At 40.5% G+C, this 17565-nt stretch overlaps 2 protein-coding genes across 26 annotated transcripts in view; both read left to right on the plus strand.

Moving 5' to 3' along the window:
- LOC122883074 (ral GTPase-activating protein subunit beta-like) overlaps positions 1 to 5892 on the plus strand; it is a 29296-nt gene extending 23404 nt beyond the window's left edge. For all 25 annotated transcript variants that reach the window (XM_044211212.1, XM_044211230.1, XM_044211211.1 and 22 more), the window contains 6 exons: positions 362 to 484; positions 591 to 727; positions 843 to 951; positions 1229 to 1307; positions 2703 to 2851; positions 3727 to 5892. In XM_044211212.1, coding sequence (XP_044067147.1) covers positions 362 to 484; positions 591 to 727; positions 843 to 951; positions 1229 to 1307; positions 2703 to 2851; positions 3727 to 3920 — 791 coding nt within the window. In that variant the 3' untranslated portion in view covers positions 3921 to 5892. The remainder of the gene's footprint in view (positions 1 to 361; positions 485 to 590; positions 728 to 842; positions 952 to 1228; positions 1308 to 2702; positions 2852 to 3726) is intronic.
- A 1715-nt stretch (positions 5893 to 7607) lies between these two features.
- Positions 7608 to 17565, plus strand: part of prex1 (phosphatidylinositol-3,4,5-trisphosphate-dependent Rac exchange factor 1) — an 84469-nt gene continuing 74511 nt past the window's right edge. Inside the window, exon 1 of the mRNA XM_044211210.1 lies at positions 7608 to 8150. Coding sequence (XP_044067145.1) covers positions 8007 to 8150 — 144 coding nt within the window. The 5' untranslated portion in view covers positions 7608 to 8006. The remainder of the gene's footprint in view (positions 8151 to 17565) is intronic.

A 17565-nucleotide genomic window follows, 5' to 3' on the forward strand; every position in this document is an offset into this window, starting at 1 on the left:
ATCCGGAAGTCATTCTCAATTGTCCTATTTATGAGGTGTCTGTTACATTTCATGACACTAGCTGTACTTTACTGGTATGACGCGGGTTCTTGAGAGCTGCTTTTTCTCTCTCATTTTACACTGCTTGCCACTGTAGTGACTCTTTCACTCTGCTGGATAAACTTTGTAGTGACACCAATATATTTTAACACAACAGCCTTTCTTTCTGCCTAATATACTAAACAGAAAACACTTTTATATTGGCTCATATTGGATAACAAGGACACCAATACTGCAATAGGCCAGTATCAGCTGATAATATTGGCTGAGCAATAAATTGGTTGGGCTCTTTTGATTTTTTTTTTTTTTTTTTTAACTGTAGAGGAAGCAGCTACTCCTGAGGACACAGGAGGTTCAGTGTTCAACGGGGAGAAGAAAGTTTTGTACTACGCTGATGCTCTGACAGAGATTGCATTCGTTGTTCCATCTTTAACAGAAAATTCTGGTCAGTATTCACTACCTTGAATATGAATTGATAGATATTGTATATGATGAAAACCTAGTGAGGGATTCAGGGTTGACAGAGTTGCCATTTGCTCTTTGTTTCCCAGAGGAGTCATCAGTACACAGTGACTCCACAGTGGAGGCAGACACCAACACAGACCTCATGCCTGGTTTACTAAAACAACCCAATCTCACACTGGAGCTGTTCCCCAACCATTCTGAAAACCTGGAGTCTGCCAAAAAGGTAACGTTGGGTTTATATGAGTGTATCTGAACTGTATGCTGACAGCCTTGATTATGATTTTTTTTTAAATGGTATCTAGTGTTTGCTTAAAATGTGTATTGTTCTAATTCTGTAGCTGAGTCCTTTGGTAAAGACAAAGAGGTCGTCGACTGGAAAGTCTTTCCCACCACTGGGTCCTGAGACGAAGGTGTTTGTGGTCTGGGTGGAGCGCTTTGATGATATCGGTAGGCACATACTCTTTATACTGCCAGCCTGTCCTGTAATTTGAGACTACAGGATTCAAATTACAGGACAGGGATGCTGTATAGTCTCTCTCCATAGATTAAATTTTATTACTTTCTCAAGTATTTTCTCTTGTTCAGTCAGTAAGTTACTCCACACAAAATCTTTTCGTGTAAAATACTCAACCTCTAAAGCATTAAAAGGTGGCTGTAAAAAGGAGTAAAAAGTATGTGACCAATGGATTGAGGTACATGAATGTCATTGTTTTTGTGTTTTTAGAGAACTTCCCGTTGTCTGATCTCTTGGCGGAAACCAGCACAGGCTTGGAAGCTAGCATGAGCAACAGCACTTCCTGCAGGTATTCAGAAGTTTACACTCAAAACACTTTGCTGCCAGTATGGAGAACATATGATTCGTGAATTGGTTTTAGTCAGGTGCAAAAATTAAGAAAAAAAACAATTCTGCAAAACAGCATGTGCTCTGACATGCAGATTAACAAACCATGCATAAGCACATACAGTGCAAAACAGGAAGTACAACATGCAGTGTTTGCAAAAGCAGGCAGAGAAAAGGAACTGTGGCAGAGCTGTGACAACAGTTAGGAGTGTGATGTGGCTTAAAGGGAAATTTTTTTTTGTTTTTGTCTAACATGATTCATATGTAAGTTGTTTTGGTCACCCTTTTTAAGGTTGAGATTACAGCTGCTTCATTGTAAAGATTGTGGATAGGTTGACATCACTTGAGGCCATGGACCACAAGCCTCAAACAGATATAAATGGGTTGTATTTAACCAAATTAACAATTCTGCTTTTGAGAGGGTGTTGTCAGGTGATTTGTGATCTAATACAAGATGACAACCGTTCATTCGTTAGTAACATACCTAATTTTCTAAGTGCCCACGCCCCTTGCACGATAATGGGTGGGTGGCATTTGTGAAGATTGCTAAATTGACCTTTTCTTATTTTCAAAGCAAACAAAGAAGCTATATTGGGCAATTTAATGCTGAAAACAGCACCATACAGGGCTCCAGACTAACTTTTTCCACTAGTAGCGCTGGTGCTTCCTACTGAAAATTTTAGGAGCACCAGCACAAAATTTAGGAGCACCACTTAAATCGACATGCAACGCAACACATTTATATTTTTTACATCTTAACTGTATTACTGATAAATGCTTTGGTAATAAATAGACAATTTACAGAAATTACAATGTGCTATGCTCGGCCACACTGAGAGCAGGATGGAGCAACATGGAGTTCCTTTCTTTGCAATACCCTTTCTAATATTGCCCTCCGCCGATACACCACCAACCCACGCCACAGTTTATGCAAACAAGATTACTGAACAATATTTATAACAATAACTTTAATAAAATAGATGTAAAATAGAACAAGGGGAACGTGTTGCTCTTGGAGGTGGCTGGCTAGAAGGAGCACATATTGGCACAATGGCACTGGCATCCTGGCTCTGGCTAAATCTAAGTCTCTGCCTATGTAATTGTTTCATGTGGAATGAAAATCTATTGGCATTTACTTAAGTTGACTTAAGTTCAGCCAAGTTCTACAAGATGATGAAGAAGATGTTAATGGCAAGTATATATGAGGTCATATCTAGAAATGTGGAGCTTTTATTGTATTTTGTACTGTATTGTGCCACTGTTTCTCAAATATTATTCTATATTAATTTATTGTTCTAGTTCGTTGCAAATCAAGTCATCATTTTCCTCTCTGTTTTTCTAATTGTTCCTGCTGCAGGTCAGGGTTACTAGAGAAGGATGTTCCTCTGATCTTCATCCACCCTCTGAAGACGGGACTCTTCAGGATCCGGCTGCATGGAGCTGTGGGTAAATTTGGCATGGTGATTCCCCTGGTGGACGGCATGGTGGTCAGCCGCAGAGCACTAGGTAATAGCTCACATGGCTCTCTCTGTCTTTGTTTATCCCTACGTACCATGCATTTCCTTTTTTCCTCAAAGAACAGAGGCAACAAGTCTTAATGCATCACATGGTTTCCACAGCATATCTATTAAGATCAGTGATGAGCTTACTGAAATAATAACTGCAATATATAATGCACACATTCATATTTTATGGTTGGCATTTGAGTTTGCACAGGAAACAAACTATTGAATCTGCTTATATTGTTTTTCAATGCAGAAAGTATGGTTTGTAATACAAAGAAGCCATAGGTGTTACTTGTATTCACAAGTTGAACTTGTATCAGCATGCTCTTAGGCTACACAAACTATGATCAGTTAAATACAGAGAGAAAGCCAGTGGAAATATCATGGTTTAGCAGTACCATGAAAGAAAACATCTGAAGCATTTCTCTCCCCTCTGCTGATACATAAATTTTACCTTGAAAAACATAAAAATGTAGCCATAATAAACCTCATTCTGCTTCAGTACCTGTTATGCCACTCTTGGCCAGCAGATAGCATAGTTGGAAGCTATGTTTGACAGTTGCTTTGGCTTTCCAAAACATAAATGTACAAGAGTAAATTTAAAAATAAATAAAAAATAATAAAAATATATATATATATATATATATATTTATTTTTAACTTTGTTCCTTAGTCAAGGCAGTTAGTAAACTGTTGGAATCTCTTTCCCACCCTAACTACATTTATCTTGTTAGAAGGTGCTGTGGCTATAAATTTTCATGCTTTATCAGTTGTTATAGGATCCATCCATTTCATGACATTTCTGTACACTGTCTCAGAACTGTCCCATTTGACTACTTTGGCCTGATGAGCTCCTATGTTTGCTTCCTTCTCCCAGGGTTTCTGGTGCGCCAAACGGTCATCAACGTGTGCCGACGGAAGCGCCTGGAAAGTGACTTGTACAACCCGCCTCATGTGAGGCGGAAGCAGAAAATAACTGAGATTGTCCAGCGTTACCGTAACAAGCAACTGGAGCCTGAGTTTTACACCTCGCTCTTCCACGAGGTGGGGGAGGGAAAGCCTCACCTCTAACCCCCCTGTCTTGTCCTAACACTGGCTCACAAGCACACATGACACACACACACACACACACTCTCTTATCCTATACTCATACACCATTTACATGTGCGTGCATACACACACACACACACACACACACTCACACACAGAATCTTTATATTTATACTGTACTGTTCTGTTATTTATATGAATACATATATCAACACTGTCTGCCTTTGACTCAGAGCAAAGTTTCAAAAACCATGCCAAGGTGGAAAAAGCTACAATTCTGTCGCAGCCACTCATTGAAGATTTGAATGGCGGAAGTTCAACAGTGACTGTCTCTCCTCATTTAGGTTCATGCTTTGTGGCAAAAGAGTTTCTGCTTGTCATTAACTGCAATACAATAGTTACACTGTTTGCCTTTCTGAAATTGTAAAAAGTTTGTCCTTTAAACCCTGTGATAGGAGTGAATTTCATGATGGTTTGGTAATACAGAGTTGCGTCCAAAGTTTTTGTTTTAATCAAACAGATTTTTGCCAGCATTAATCCAGAATCTAATTTTACAACAAATTGTCATCTACATGGAGATACCTGCTAAAGTCTTCCTTGTGCGAACACACATTCGGCCATTGCAGCAGCTGCCTTTTTCCCCCCAGATGATTTATAGGACTCCTATGTTGTATTACTGTATGTGGATGTCATTTTTGACACATGCGCTGTCTCTGTGCCAGTCTGAAAGTCATCCCATCTCACAACAGCCACTGTGTGTGTGTGTGTGTGTGTGTGTGTGTGTGTGTGTGTGTGTGTGTGTGAGTGTGAGTGTGAGTGAGAGAGAGAGAGAGAGAGAGAGGTGCCACATGTATGCTTGTTCAGCCAGTCAAATCATTTACACTGCAAGGAGTCATAATGACCCCTAAAAACCCCATAAATGGCATTTAAAGCTGAATTATCACTTTAAACAAATGAGAATCTCAAGATAATAGAATTTTAAAACTTTCAATTTTTTCCGTCAAGACATAACCCTAGAATTGGTTTACTCTTAGTGCTTGGTAACGTTTGAGTTTACTGATAGTGAGAGTAGTTACAGAGCTCCTGGAGTTTGCACTTGATGTTTGCAGGGCTAATATGAAATGACCACAAAGACATTTTAGGTTTGAAGTCTCTGCCAATACCAAACAGAACTACAGCACAGCTGAAGTGTCTTTCTCCTCCAAACAAATCTATGGTGTTAGATTCAAAGGCCAAAACACTCAATGTAGCTGAAAGCATTATATACAACTTGCATTTTGGCTGATCAAAGCTGTAATTTATTTTTATTCTAGACACAAAAAGAGAATATTTAACTTGTCAGTTATATTCTGTTTGCTTCACAATTTGTTTCACTTTTGTTTACTCACTGTACTTTGGTTTTGATTCAAGCCCCCTCACTGTCTGCCTGTAACAATGTGAATTTATTTATCACAGAGATGGAACAGGGCAAACACGTCTAGTTTCTTTGTTATGTTGGAAAGTCTTAATGCACTGAGCACATTTTATGTTTTTTTTCTATTCCCTTTGGTTACCTTACATGTCTTTTTGTACTTTTGTGCATTTTGAAAGAAAACCCTGCTGAAGGAATAGTTTTATCTTGTGTAATATGAATGAAGGCGTCGTGGAGTTTTTAACCTATCATGTCTAATTGTGTGACTCACTTTTTATGACAGTGCTTTATGCACATGCCTTTTTTGGAAGGAAAAAGTAAAATTAAATATGCTTCAAAGAAACTACATACAATCAGTTATACATTGTATCCTATGTTACTCCTCTGATGTTTGATCATATTTAAGGATTTGCCATGTACAGAAGCAGAGGATAATATGTAAATATATGATAGTGTAAGCCATTTACAAGTTGTCTGTCATCTGAGATAGCGAGAAAAGTTATGTATGCAATTATGTGTGGGAGGATTACAATGGGTATTGAATGTAACATGCATCAATTAAAACTATTATTGACATTTTAATTTCTCCCATTCCTAATATTTGACTTTTTGTTCACAAGATGTCTGAGGAATAAAATTAATTTCCACTTTTACTTTTTAATATTTAATTGATATACTTTTTTCCTCCATAAGCAGCTTAGGCTCTAGATTGAGATCTAAATTACTTTTATTAGTTAGAGCCAAAATAATATTAGAATAAAATGGAGACATTTCAGTTATTCTGTTATGAATATTTGCACCACAAACGGAATGAATGTGCCCTGTGGCGTTAACGGTAGTCTGACGTATGAATGCTAGGAAAGAACTGCCGGATATTACTTGATACAACAACCAACAGCTCGGGGCGAGACCTGTGAGAGTAGGTGTGGCCCCATGCCCTGAAACTGTAATGAAATATTATCGTACTGTAACCGATAATATTTGTATTTGGTCTAACATAACGACAAGTTTTGACGAAAGCTTAAGGTTTTCGCCTAATTATTGATGCACTCATGTATACACCAACAAGCACAGGTGTAAGCCCTTACACTGTTCATAGAACTGGTTGAAATTGAAAAGTGAGCATTTCACTAAGTATATATTCTGCAAAAAAAAAAAAAAACAAACAAAAAACGATCCATGACTTCGTGTTGAGAGGCACAGAATGATCATCAACTCAATATGTAATAGTAGCACAGACCGCGCGACCAGCAGCCTAGGAGCATAATAGGCACGAGACAAATGAGCCCGCGTTCAGTGTGGACATATCGGAGCCAAAATAGGCACGAGACAAGTCAGTGCTAAACACGTTACTAAGTCAAGTGGTTTCTAGACCTGACTTTGCACTGGGGCTTAGGAGCAGTTTGAAAATGAGTTCAACAGACTAGCTACCTGTGCTCATTCTACAAGTAAAAGGTGTACTTGTGCCTGTATCCACCAGGGGGCGCTTTCCTCTTAAATTTACTAGCTAGCTACAGGTGGGATGCTGTTGTGAAAGGTAAGGGCCTAAATATTTAGCTAACTAATGCTACTCACTGTAGGTCTACATTATTTCAAACATTTAATAGATTTATAGGTCGTGGCCCTAAATTCGAATACTTTAAAAACAATTCTAAATAAATGTTTCATAAAACCTGGAAGTCTTTCTGCCCTATATTTCTGTCTTAAATTGCTAGCATATATTGCATTTGACTAAGAAGGAAGAATGCCAACATTTGAATTGCTGTAGGCCTATAAACATTATAACTGTTAGCTACCATTTTGTTCACTCTGTATGCTTTTTGTTTGAATCTAATACTTAAAATGCTTTATATTTAGCAGCATGTGTTAGCTAAACGTTCAGGAAAGGGACATTGATTTAAAGGTAGGCTATGCTATTTAGAAGCTCTTTTAGAAATGTAGCCTAATTAAAAGATCCACTTAACCTGATAGTAGGGCTGTGTCCATCTCACAAATTACATTTCATTGTGGAATTCAAAAAAGCATAAAGATATAGTAGATACAGCGACTGTGGGACTTTTTGATGTGCATTACAGTAGGCCTATTTGTTGTTGTCTTTTATTACATGTTTTAATATGGTTTTATACTGTGTTTCTGGTGTAAGCAGACTGAATTAGTTCAGTGCAGTTGTAGTTATTTTTCGTTCTTATGTGGTATCGCTTGTTTCCTGTGGAGCATTCCTAGGGTCAATGTGGCACTTAATAAGGAGTTGCAATTAGCCTACTAATTGTATTACAAGTATTATTAATTACTACAGTGTTTGACCATAACTCTGGGTACAGATGTGACTGTGAACGTGTGTTTGTTTGTGTGCTCTGCGAGCTATGGCCCCCGTGCGTGTCTCTGGCACTGGGTCCCTCCTCCTCCTCCTGCTCTCTGTCGTCTCTCTAGTCTGAACTGATCTACTGTTGCCTTGCCCGCTCTCAGCTGGTGTTGCGACCACACAGCAAGGCTCTCCGCTTGCCGTTTGGTAGCCTACTTTTAGTGAACTTTATTTCGAGTGTGTGGTGCGCTGCGCATCACTGCTCGTGAAAGGTTTTGGGACATTGCTGCTGCAAAATGGACTGAAGCAGCAATTCAGCAAAGTGTGGATACTTGTGTGGAAAAGAAGAATATTTCTGTAGAGAGCAGTCTTTCTAACGGGTTGAATTGCCATCATGGAAGAGGACGACGGGCATCTGGAGAACGGTATCCACGCCGCCAAAGACTCGGACCGACAGCAGCGGCTCAGGCTTTGTATTTTAAATGAAATACTGAACACCGAGAGGGATTATGTTCGGACATTGCTTTTCCTTCAATCGGTAAGTTTGACATTACCTTTCACTCTGCTTATGTTCACGTTCCGCTCACCACTACACACGGGCAGAACATTACCCCAAATTCAGTCAGAAATATTTCAATTCGAGGTTGTATTTCCTTTTGGCGAACATACACGTTGAGTACGTTGTGTGAGACAACTGGTGGCATTTTATGAAATGACATGCTAAGCTATTCAATTCGGCATATATACAGTAAAATAAGTGGCACACGTTGCAAGAAAAAAAATAACTTTAATATTTCCCCCTGCTGTATCTCACGGGCTGGGTGTGAAGATAAACCAGCAGCAATTCGTATTGGGGTTGGCGTGACGTTCTGTACACATGGGTGGCTTCTCTGTTTATAGTAGTTTAACTTTTTAATCCCATGTTTTATATATAAACAGGCTGCAGAAGTTACACACATCGCAGCTCTGGTTTACAGCTTTTGTTTGCTTTGGTTTCTTCGCAGTTCACACAGACATTTATTGACAGCTTTCTTCTGAGAGGACAGCCTGCTGGAAATGTTATGAGCATAGACGTACCTGTGTCTAACTTGCTACATCCTAGCCTAATGTTATCACTTAAAGTATTCAGGTAATGTGAGAAACATATAGGTAGACTCGTTACGATTTCGGCATGAGGGTTACCGCATGGGCAAGAATGCTGAAGGGGGGGGGGGTCATTCACACCTCTCCATTGTGTGTTAAAGCTCAGGTTCACAGCAATCAAAAGAGAACGCAATTCACACTGGTTTTGCAAATAAATAGATATTCAAGAGCATTCACCACCACCACGCCTCCTTTTTCCAGACAGAGAGAAGAAACCATTTCAGCACAGCTACTTATTCACTCATTGTACATCAGCTGCGTTCGATGAATGAACGTCCTGCTAATTTTACATGCTCCTTTCAGCCACCAACACTGCCAGTATAGATAGCTCCCACCTGCAGGACCACCTCCTTGTCATCTTTCGTTGTCCTTCTCCTCCCCTCATCCTTGCCTTGTCATCTATTGCACAGTGCAGGTGGTTTCTGCTTCCAGCTGAGACATCATCAGTGTGTGGTTAACTCAAAATTGGCTGCATTTAATGTGACAGCAGTAATGTTACTTTATTATTATGCTTTATTGCTCGGTGTAGGGAAATCCTCTCTTTTGTTACCTCCTCAACAACAAGGTCAAAGGTCAGGGTCAGCTACAAAGCCCCTCCCATGAGCTATTAGGGATTCAGGCTGTCTTCTAACTCGCTTTGCCACCCTGCTGACTCGAAGGTTGAAAAGGCAGCCCCTGATTGTTTTCATTTTTACTTGCTGATAAAAGGCTGTTTCTTATGAGCATGCTTATGATTCTGTACATTTTCCAATTTCATCATCTGACAAGCGTTTGTCAAACATGGCCGTGGTTCCCTCTTTCTCTTGTGCTGTCACTTGTTACGGAACTTCCTCAAAATTCTTGAAATAATTCTCTTCATCTGTCCAGACGGTTCACAGTAGCCTAGTGTCACGAGAATACTAAATGATCTTACAGACTTTGAGTCAATGATTTATGACTTTCTCAAAATTATACCCACATAATGTAGCTTCAAGATGATGTATGCAGCTGAAGCCTGAACTAGTTTACTGAATGGATTTGATAAATGGAATGGAATGGATTAAAAAAAAACAACAACAAAAAAAGCATCTTTTAACATTTGGGATCAATCTCTGGTACTGTTTCTTTTCTCAGTTACACAAGAATCAGCCAAGGCTTATCTTCTGTTACAAGACAGACAAGGCAGCAGAGGGACATGCTTTGACCTCCCCCCCCAACCCACTTCCAGCATAATGATAATGACAAAGCCCCAATGATTTATCAGAGAAGTCTGGGATCTTTTTACTGTGAACATCTGAAAGCTGTCAGTGCCCTCCACCATGGTCCTCCCCATCATCACATCAATTGGCATGTCTTGAGTTAAGCCATATGGTGTATAGCCAGAGGGGGGGTGATTCGGTCAGGCTTGAGGGAAATTCTTTTCTCACCTGTGTCTTTTCATAGAATGCCCTTTATACAGCTAATGCTGCCGTCAAATAGGGTGTCAGGATTTAGTCCATATTTTTCCTTGGTATGATAAGCCTATGGGATTTTTGCTGGGATTCATGGTAAGCCAGATGGTATATTAATTCAGCTCTTGCACATGAGCAGTTTGATAATAAATGCTGCTTTCTGGTCACTACTCAAAACAATTAATCATCCTATTAGTTTAAGAAAGGACATGCCAGTTATGTACCATTGCCCTGTACTGTAAAAATTGACAAACTGACTAACTTTTTGTATCATCTTGTCAACAAGTGTTTCTGGAGGCTGGAATAGATGCATATGGTTGCCCTCATTACTAGTCATCTTCACATATGGGCACATACTGTTTAAACAAGGCTTGATACCAAAGCAAGCAGCTCTGTACTAATCTACCCTATTTGTGATAGTATATGCCGTGTGTACATGTGAGACCATTCCAAAGCCACTGAACCTCTATATGGATGACTTTGTATCACTGGGGCTCAGTAGCTTGGATTGCTAAAGGACATGGATATTCTAAACAAAAAGCGAAAAAAGAACCATCAGTCCCCATCACCAATGCCAGTCCTCTGCAAATCCCTCCCATGCTCTCCAGGTCCTGGGTCTAGCCGAGCATGCTCCTCTTCCCTCAGTGGGAGTTGAGGCTTTGTCACCATGCAGCTCACTGTAGTGTTGATAAGGGAAGTCTGGCTGTGGGAGCTCAGAACATATGGTTTCAGTAAAGATATAGAGTGGTTCATGGTGGGGGGTAGGTGGGTTGGGGATGCGTGGTCCCTCAGTGTGAAGAGGCTAAAGCAGTGATGGAATGAAAAGTGAGTGAGTGATTATAGAATAGAATCAGATTATTCTCTAAGCAGTTCCTTGTGATGTTATTTGAGTTATTTTTTTGACAAGTGATGTTTTTCACATTTTTGAGTGTCTGCTTTTTCTCAACCTACCTACCTACCATAGTTCAGTTAGATAGCTCCTACATTTCCCAGAATGACATTTGACAGCTCACTGAGAATGTTTGGTATATTTACGCATCTTCTGTGAATTATACACATACTTGGAGACAGGAATAGGCATAACGTAGGAGCTAAACAGTGAGAGGTGTTTTCCCCAGTCAAGAAAAGTGAACTGCACCTATGACTGAAAACACAACATGGTTTGAGGTTGCAATGCTTTCTAGTGTCCTGATGCCACTGTCCTGTCCTGTATGTTGAACAGCAGTGCAGATTATGAAGTTTTGACACCACAACCTGACATACTGTTAATGTTTAGATCACTGAAACTTTTTCTGCTGTCAAACTCCATTGTAGCCACTCGTTAGATATCTGGACGTGATGTGATGTCTATATTTAACTATTTAAGTCCAAAATATATTACTATAGCTAAGTGTTTCAGTATAATGATTTTTTATGTAGACCCCCTCAGCTTCTTCCTTATCTGTAGGCACCTGCCGGTTTTATTTTCCTCAGTCTGATTGGGGTTTTTCCCCCATGTTCATGGTAGAAATCGAACAGTAGCCTATTGAATGGCAGCTCGCCATTAACCGCCCACATCACTCTCCATTGCCTTATCACTGATTTATTTTCCACCTCCCTTTGTGCACTGCCACAACCTCCTGGATCTTTAGCTCCCGTGCAGCATCGCTTCTCAATCGCAATGATTGCAATGACACACTAAAGAGATGGTTATCTGTCTTTGGCATCTCAGCCATTCTGCATGTCACTCATCCCCTGGCAATTACCACCGCCAACAAGCTCATCCAATGTGCTGGAGGGAAGCATGTAGGGATGGTGGGAGGAGAAGAGGTGAAAAAGGGGTTGGGGGTGTGAAAAGAAGGATTAGAGGATTCATTTTGCTCAGTGTTATTGTGAATCTCAAATCTGCCTCTTCGAAGGAGAGTGGAAGCAGTCTCATTTAAACAAGCCGACTTCTTTTCAATTCCGGGTTTATGGTGATAACTGCTCTCTTCAAGCTTTTGTTGCTTTTATGTCTGAATTGATCATTTCTTAGTGCCATAGATTAGTGGGGATTTTCTTCAGGGCAGTGCTTTGCTGATTTAATCCAGGCAACTGGATTTTCCCTGTCATGATCCACCAAAATGTAGGATCTATGATAGGAATACGGTCAGTGGCGTCATACCCGGTAGATGTGAGGGATTTCCCTTCAAAACCATAAAACTGGGGCTTTACCGTTTTGAAAGCGGCTGTCTTTTTCTTTTTCTTTTTTTTTGACCACACTGACCCATGTCTTAGTAAATCCTGTCCAGTAAAGACAACAGTGGAATCGTGTGGCCAATAAGGTAGTCAGCTTTTGACCTCCCTTTTTGATTCTGAGAATTGAGAGACAGAGAGTAGGGTGACCAGGAAGGTCTTGTTAGGACTGCGGGATAATAGGAAACATCTGGAAATCCTGCCCTCTGTGACCCTTGCTTTGGGCCACACACAAGTGACATTACACATGTCTAATAATGATGTGTTTGTGTGGATAAAATATATTATGTTTTGGAGTGTGACTGCACGTAGACCATATAGCTGCAGTTTCACCTCTTTCTCTTCTTATGCTTTTGTTGACTTTTCTATATGTCCACCTGTAGTTACTATTGACAAAGCTTGCTAAGCAAACAGGATGACACGTGTAGATGCATTCAAACATTATCCGACTGGTGCCCAGGAAGCCAGACATGCAGGAAGCCAGCCTTGAGCTTCCTCTCCAAACTTGAGCCTGTGTCTACCTTTCCTTTCTTTTTTTTCCCTCCGCTCCATCTCTCCAGCCTTCCCCACTGGGAAGGGAAAAGACCAACATAAAGTTTCTCTGGGCTAAGGCGGTATAAATAGCTTCAGATTCTAACTCTCATCTTGGCCACAATGCTAGTGGTTTCAGGTCACTGCAACCTCAGCCCCGCTGAAGTCATACAAACACAGGCACACATCACATATATAGCACGAGTGAAGGGGAAAAACAGCCCATGGAGTCCTAACAGCAGGTAGAACAGTTACTATGGCAGATTGCTGGGGTTTTGTGACTTTTGTTAATACTGGGCTTTAAACTCTCTGCTGCTTAGTAAGACTTGAAAGATAGGATACAGAGTCTCATCATGTAGCTCGTAACTCCCAGATTAATCAAACCTTCAAATGCTGAAGGTGGTATTCAGTTGAGGCAGATATGCTGGTGAAGCAAGAGAGAAAACTAAAAAAATTTGGTTAACTAGTGTAGTGTTCATAACAACTTCTCTGACTCTGCCCTCTGTTTCCAATCCAGTGCTGTTGTCAGAGATTTTTGTACACTAAGAATTCTAGCACTACCTTGACCTGAGGTCAATGCATAAACCACTGACCTGCCTTTGATACATACATATGACGTTACTGTTTTAATTTGCCTCCATGCGCCCTTCCATCTCACTCTGGACAATTGGTACCTTGCAGTGCGGCTTTTGCCACAGCTACAGTGCCAGACTAACTCATTACACTGCAGTGTGTTGCATAAATGGGGTAAATGCCAGTTTCCAACTTAATCTTAGTGGGTTTTTTTTAGTCATGTGTGTTGATAAGCCATTTCTTTGAGGCATAAGATTGCAGCAGGGATTTTAAGAATTCAAGTTAATAAGTCTAAACCACTGTAACACCCGGAGGCATGATGTAAAAAAAAAAATGTATTCATAAGTGGTTGGTGCTGTGGAATCTGTGGTGTGTGGAGGCATGAAAGTCATGAACCAGAAGTAATTAGCATACTGATGTCACTGTGTCAAATATCAAACCATGCACTGTCAGGAATGCAGACCAGATAGACTTTCAGATGCACTGTTAACAGGGACATTTTTATGACTGGAGCAAACACTAAATAAGAGACACTACCACTGTGTATGTGAAAACCTCTGTGCAGTGCTTTTCAACAGGCTGATATACGATACAGTGGGTGACCTGGCCTGAATTGTAAAAGCTCAGCAACATGAGATGTCCCCTTGGAGATCATGAGCCAGACAAAGTTGAGACAAGTACTTTCTCAGGGTGGATTCTGGGTGCAGTAACTGTGCAGCATGTTTTGAGAACAGTCTTGAAGGGTGAATGAATAGGATGGATGGATACCTGCAGAATGACTTGGCATAGACTCTCCCCTGGGAGCTTCCTATTTGGTTTACGGACTGTGGCAGCAGGCTTACAATGTTTGTTTGCTTTCTCAAATACAACCAGATGTGTGGCTTCTTTTAGGGTCAGAGGTCATTTCCCTCATAGAAAAATGCGGAACAACAAAACAACCATGGAACAACTTTACACAAAGCTTCTTAAATGTAGATAATATTGCAAAGATAAAGATTTGATAAAGCCTTGGTTAGATTACAGGACTGTTGAAGTGTTGCCTGATCAGGGTGAGTCAGAGCAAATGCCTGGCCTGTATGCTGTCCAGCCAGGAAGCTGAACATGACACAATGGGACAAAGGAGTGTCACACACACATCACACACACCCCAACACACTCTTAAGTAGTTCTTCTATTGTCTCTCGTTCCATGGTACAGAAGCAGTTTCACAAATGTATTTTGAAGTAACGTTAATACAATACCTATGTGGACTGATCCAAACTATTTCTGTTGGTGTCTAGTTATCCAGAGTGGAGCAAGTGGACCTGAGAATCTTACTTATGTAAGATATGTGCATGGGTGGGAGATGTCGCTATGAATTATGTTTCTTTTCCAATTCATTCTTGTCTCTTTTGTCCATTACTTTGGTCTGCAGGCTCAGTTCTTCTCTCAATGTCAGCTGAAAACAAGGAAGGCTTATGCTGAAATGAACTCATCATGATTGTCACTTTGTTAAACATTATAAGATAAACAATTTCACTTTACCAATTAGTGGAGATCTTTGCCTATTTATGTTATTTAACCCCACGAGTTAAAGAGGCTGCTGACTATGCTGTTCATGACAACTGCTGACAAATTCTTGGGCCTGGTTGCTGAAGAGCTTTTATTTATTTAATTGTTCATTGTGATGACATTTTTGCCAGCTCACATGGCATGATTAAAGGCTTGAGTCATACATGCTTGAGTCATAAATGCTTTGTTCTCATATGCTGGCATGAAGCCTTTTAGGAAATGGTCCTACGTTTTGACATGCTGAATTACCACATTTTTGCCTCCAGCTGTGATTTACACGACCCTTTACAGGATTGTCTCTCTCTCTCTCTCTCTCTCTCTCTCTCTCTCTCTCTCTCTCTCTCTCTCTCTCTCTCTCTCTCTCATGGTGGGATTTGTTGGGTCTCTGTAATTAATATTATAAAGAGTACGGTCTAGACCTGCTCTATAGGAAAAGTGCCATGAGATAACTTCTGTTATGAATTGGCGCTATATAAATAAAATTGAATTGATAGATATGTGACAGGAAAAAAAACTTCACGTGAGTGAATGGAGCCCTTGATTTAATGGGGATTTTACCAGGACTGTTGTTGTTGTTGTTGTTGTTTTCATCATATGATTACATGTGATTCAGTTTTACAATTTAAGTTCCAGTTGAGATAGAATGGGCAGTTGTATAAGTGTTTTCAGAGCTAGAATGACTTTTTCAGACAGAAAGGGCTTTAACTAGATGCTGTCTGTCTTTCTAAATACTGTTCTCTATCAGGTTGGAAAATACTGTTTTAGTCAGAACCAGTGGGTGTTCCCTGTGATCTCTCCCTCCACTTTGTCAAATGAACATTATTGTGTAGTGTGGTTCTCTACCACCATTTTCTCTCTGTCTGTGCCCATGACGCTGTTTATGTCAGCCCAGCTTAATGCCAGGCATGGCATTCTTAGTTTGGTTTTGCTTGGTTATGTCACATATATGAAAGCAAACACATGTTTTTGTTCTAAAATACAAATGTGTACAGACATTATGGAAAATGTCAGAATCGGTAACTGAATGTAGCTTAAATGATCAGTTGTGCTACATCTTTTTCTGTAGCTGGTCTTTGGTCTGTCGGAAGCTTCACAGCTCTCTGATGGTTCACTCAACATCATACTCACCACACTCTGATTCAGTCTGTGATCCCTACGTCTGTCAGCACCAAAAAACTCACGTCCAAATGTACAGATGGCCTCTGCAATCTGGTCCATGATGTTATCTCCTGATCACCACATGTCACCCCTCAACAGGCAAGCCACTTAGAAAAAGGACTCACAGACAAACCTGTGCTGAGTGTCAACACTGGTAGAGATGAAATTGGGTGATTATTTAGCTGAGTTGAAAGCTTAACGTTCCCTGTGAAGAGAATATGTAATTTCAGCAGTATAGACTTGAATATAAATATATCATATACAGATAAAGTTAGAACATTTAACAGATTTACAGGTTGAAGCAGATGTGCAAGTCTGAATTGCTGGCTGTTAACATTCAGTGTACAAATGGGGAAACAAATATAAAGACATGTCTTCCAGCACGCTAAAATGCATCACAAGCTATTTCCATTTCCATTATCATGAGGGGAGTAAGTGAGAACGAGTGTTGTGTGCTTCTCTGTCTTTTGTTCCTATAGTTGTGTAATGAGTGACAGAATTGAGAGTCTATAATTGTGTGACTGAAGCTGCCTAACAACCTGAAAAAGAGGAGATATCATATAGTATATTTATACCACATTAATTACATGCAGCCAGCGTGAAAGTGGGAGCATCTAGCTAAATGAGATGGTGACACTGCCCCTCCTCAGTTTTATATGCTTCATGCCAACTTAGCCAATAAAAACAAGGCATGCTCAGAAGATTTAAATGTTTGCAGCAGTGAAACCATTGAAAATTTGTATTTCACCATGTGCGTCATACATTCATTAATGCAACAGAGCTGATGTGGTGATGAGTAGGCAGTCTTAAACAGGAAGTCTCTGGTCCAGCGCTGTTTGTCTGTCCTCTGTGTTCGAGATGCTGTCTCATCCCCCTGTAGTGTTTAGTTTCCGCCCATGTGAGCTACTCAAAGAGCCCTGAAGTTTAAAGTCCTTCAAAGCGGAAGTGAGTGAAAGTGGGAGAAAAAAAACTGGACAGGACTCAAAGAAGACTTTGTGTTTTGGTGATTGGCTCTGCCAAAAAGGGTTTCTCTTGGAAGACAGTGAGGGACTGGTTGGAGGGTGAAGGGGAGCTGAGGGAGTTTTTGGAGGGTTGGGGAGAGATGTGAATTACGGCTTCAGAGTGAAAGAAGTCTGCTAAGGTTTGCTGGGGTCTCTCATTGTCACAACGCCACGGGCCATTCTCTGGCTCTGCTGCACTCAGGCCACAAAGAGGGGATTTTTTCATTTATTTATTCAATTTCATGCCATGTCGACCCCAAAATGGCCCCCATCCCCTCTCCAAAACTGCCCTGTCCCCCTTTGTGGCTGGCCACCCCAATCCTCTCCCTCAAAAGAGAGACCCTTAATGGAC

This window comes from Siniperca chuatsi, linkage group LG10, assembly GCF_020085105.1.
Source record: "Siniperca chuatsi isolate FFG_IHB_CAS linkage group LG10, ASM2008510v1, whole genome shotgun sequence".
Lineage (NCBI taxonomy): Eukaryota > Metazoa > Chordata > Actinopteri > Centrarchiformes > Sinipercidae > Siniperca > Siniperca chuatsi.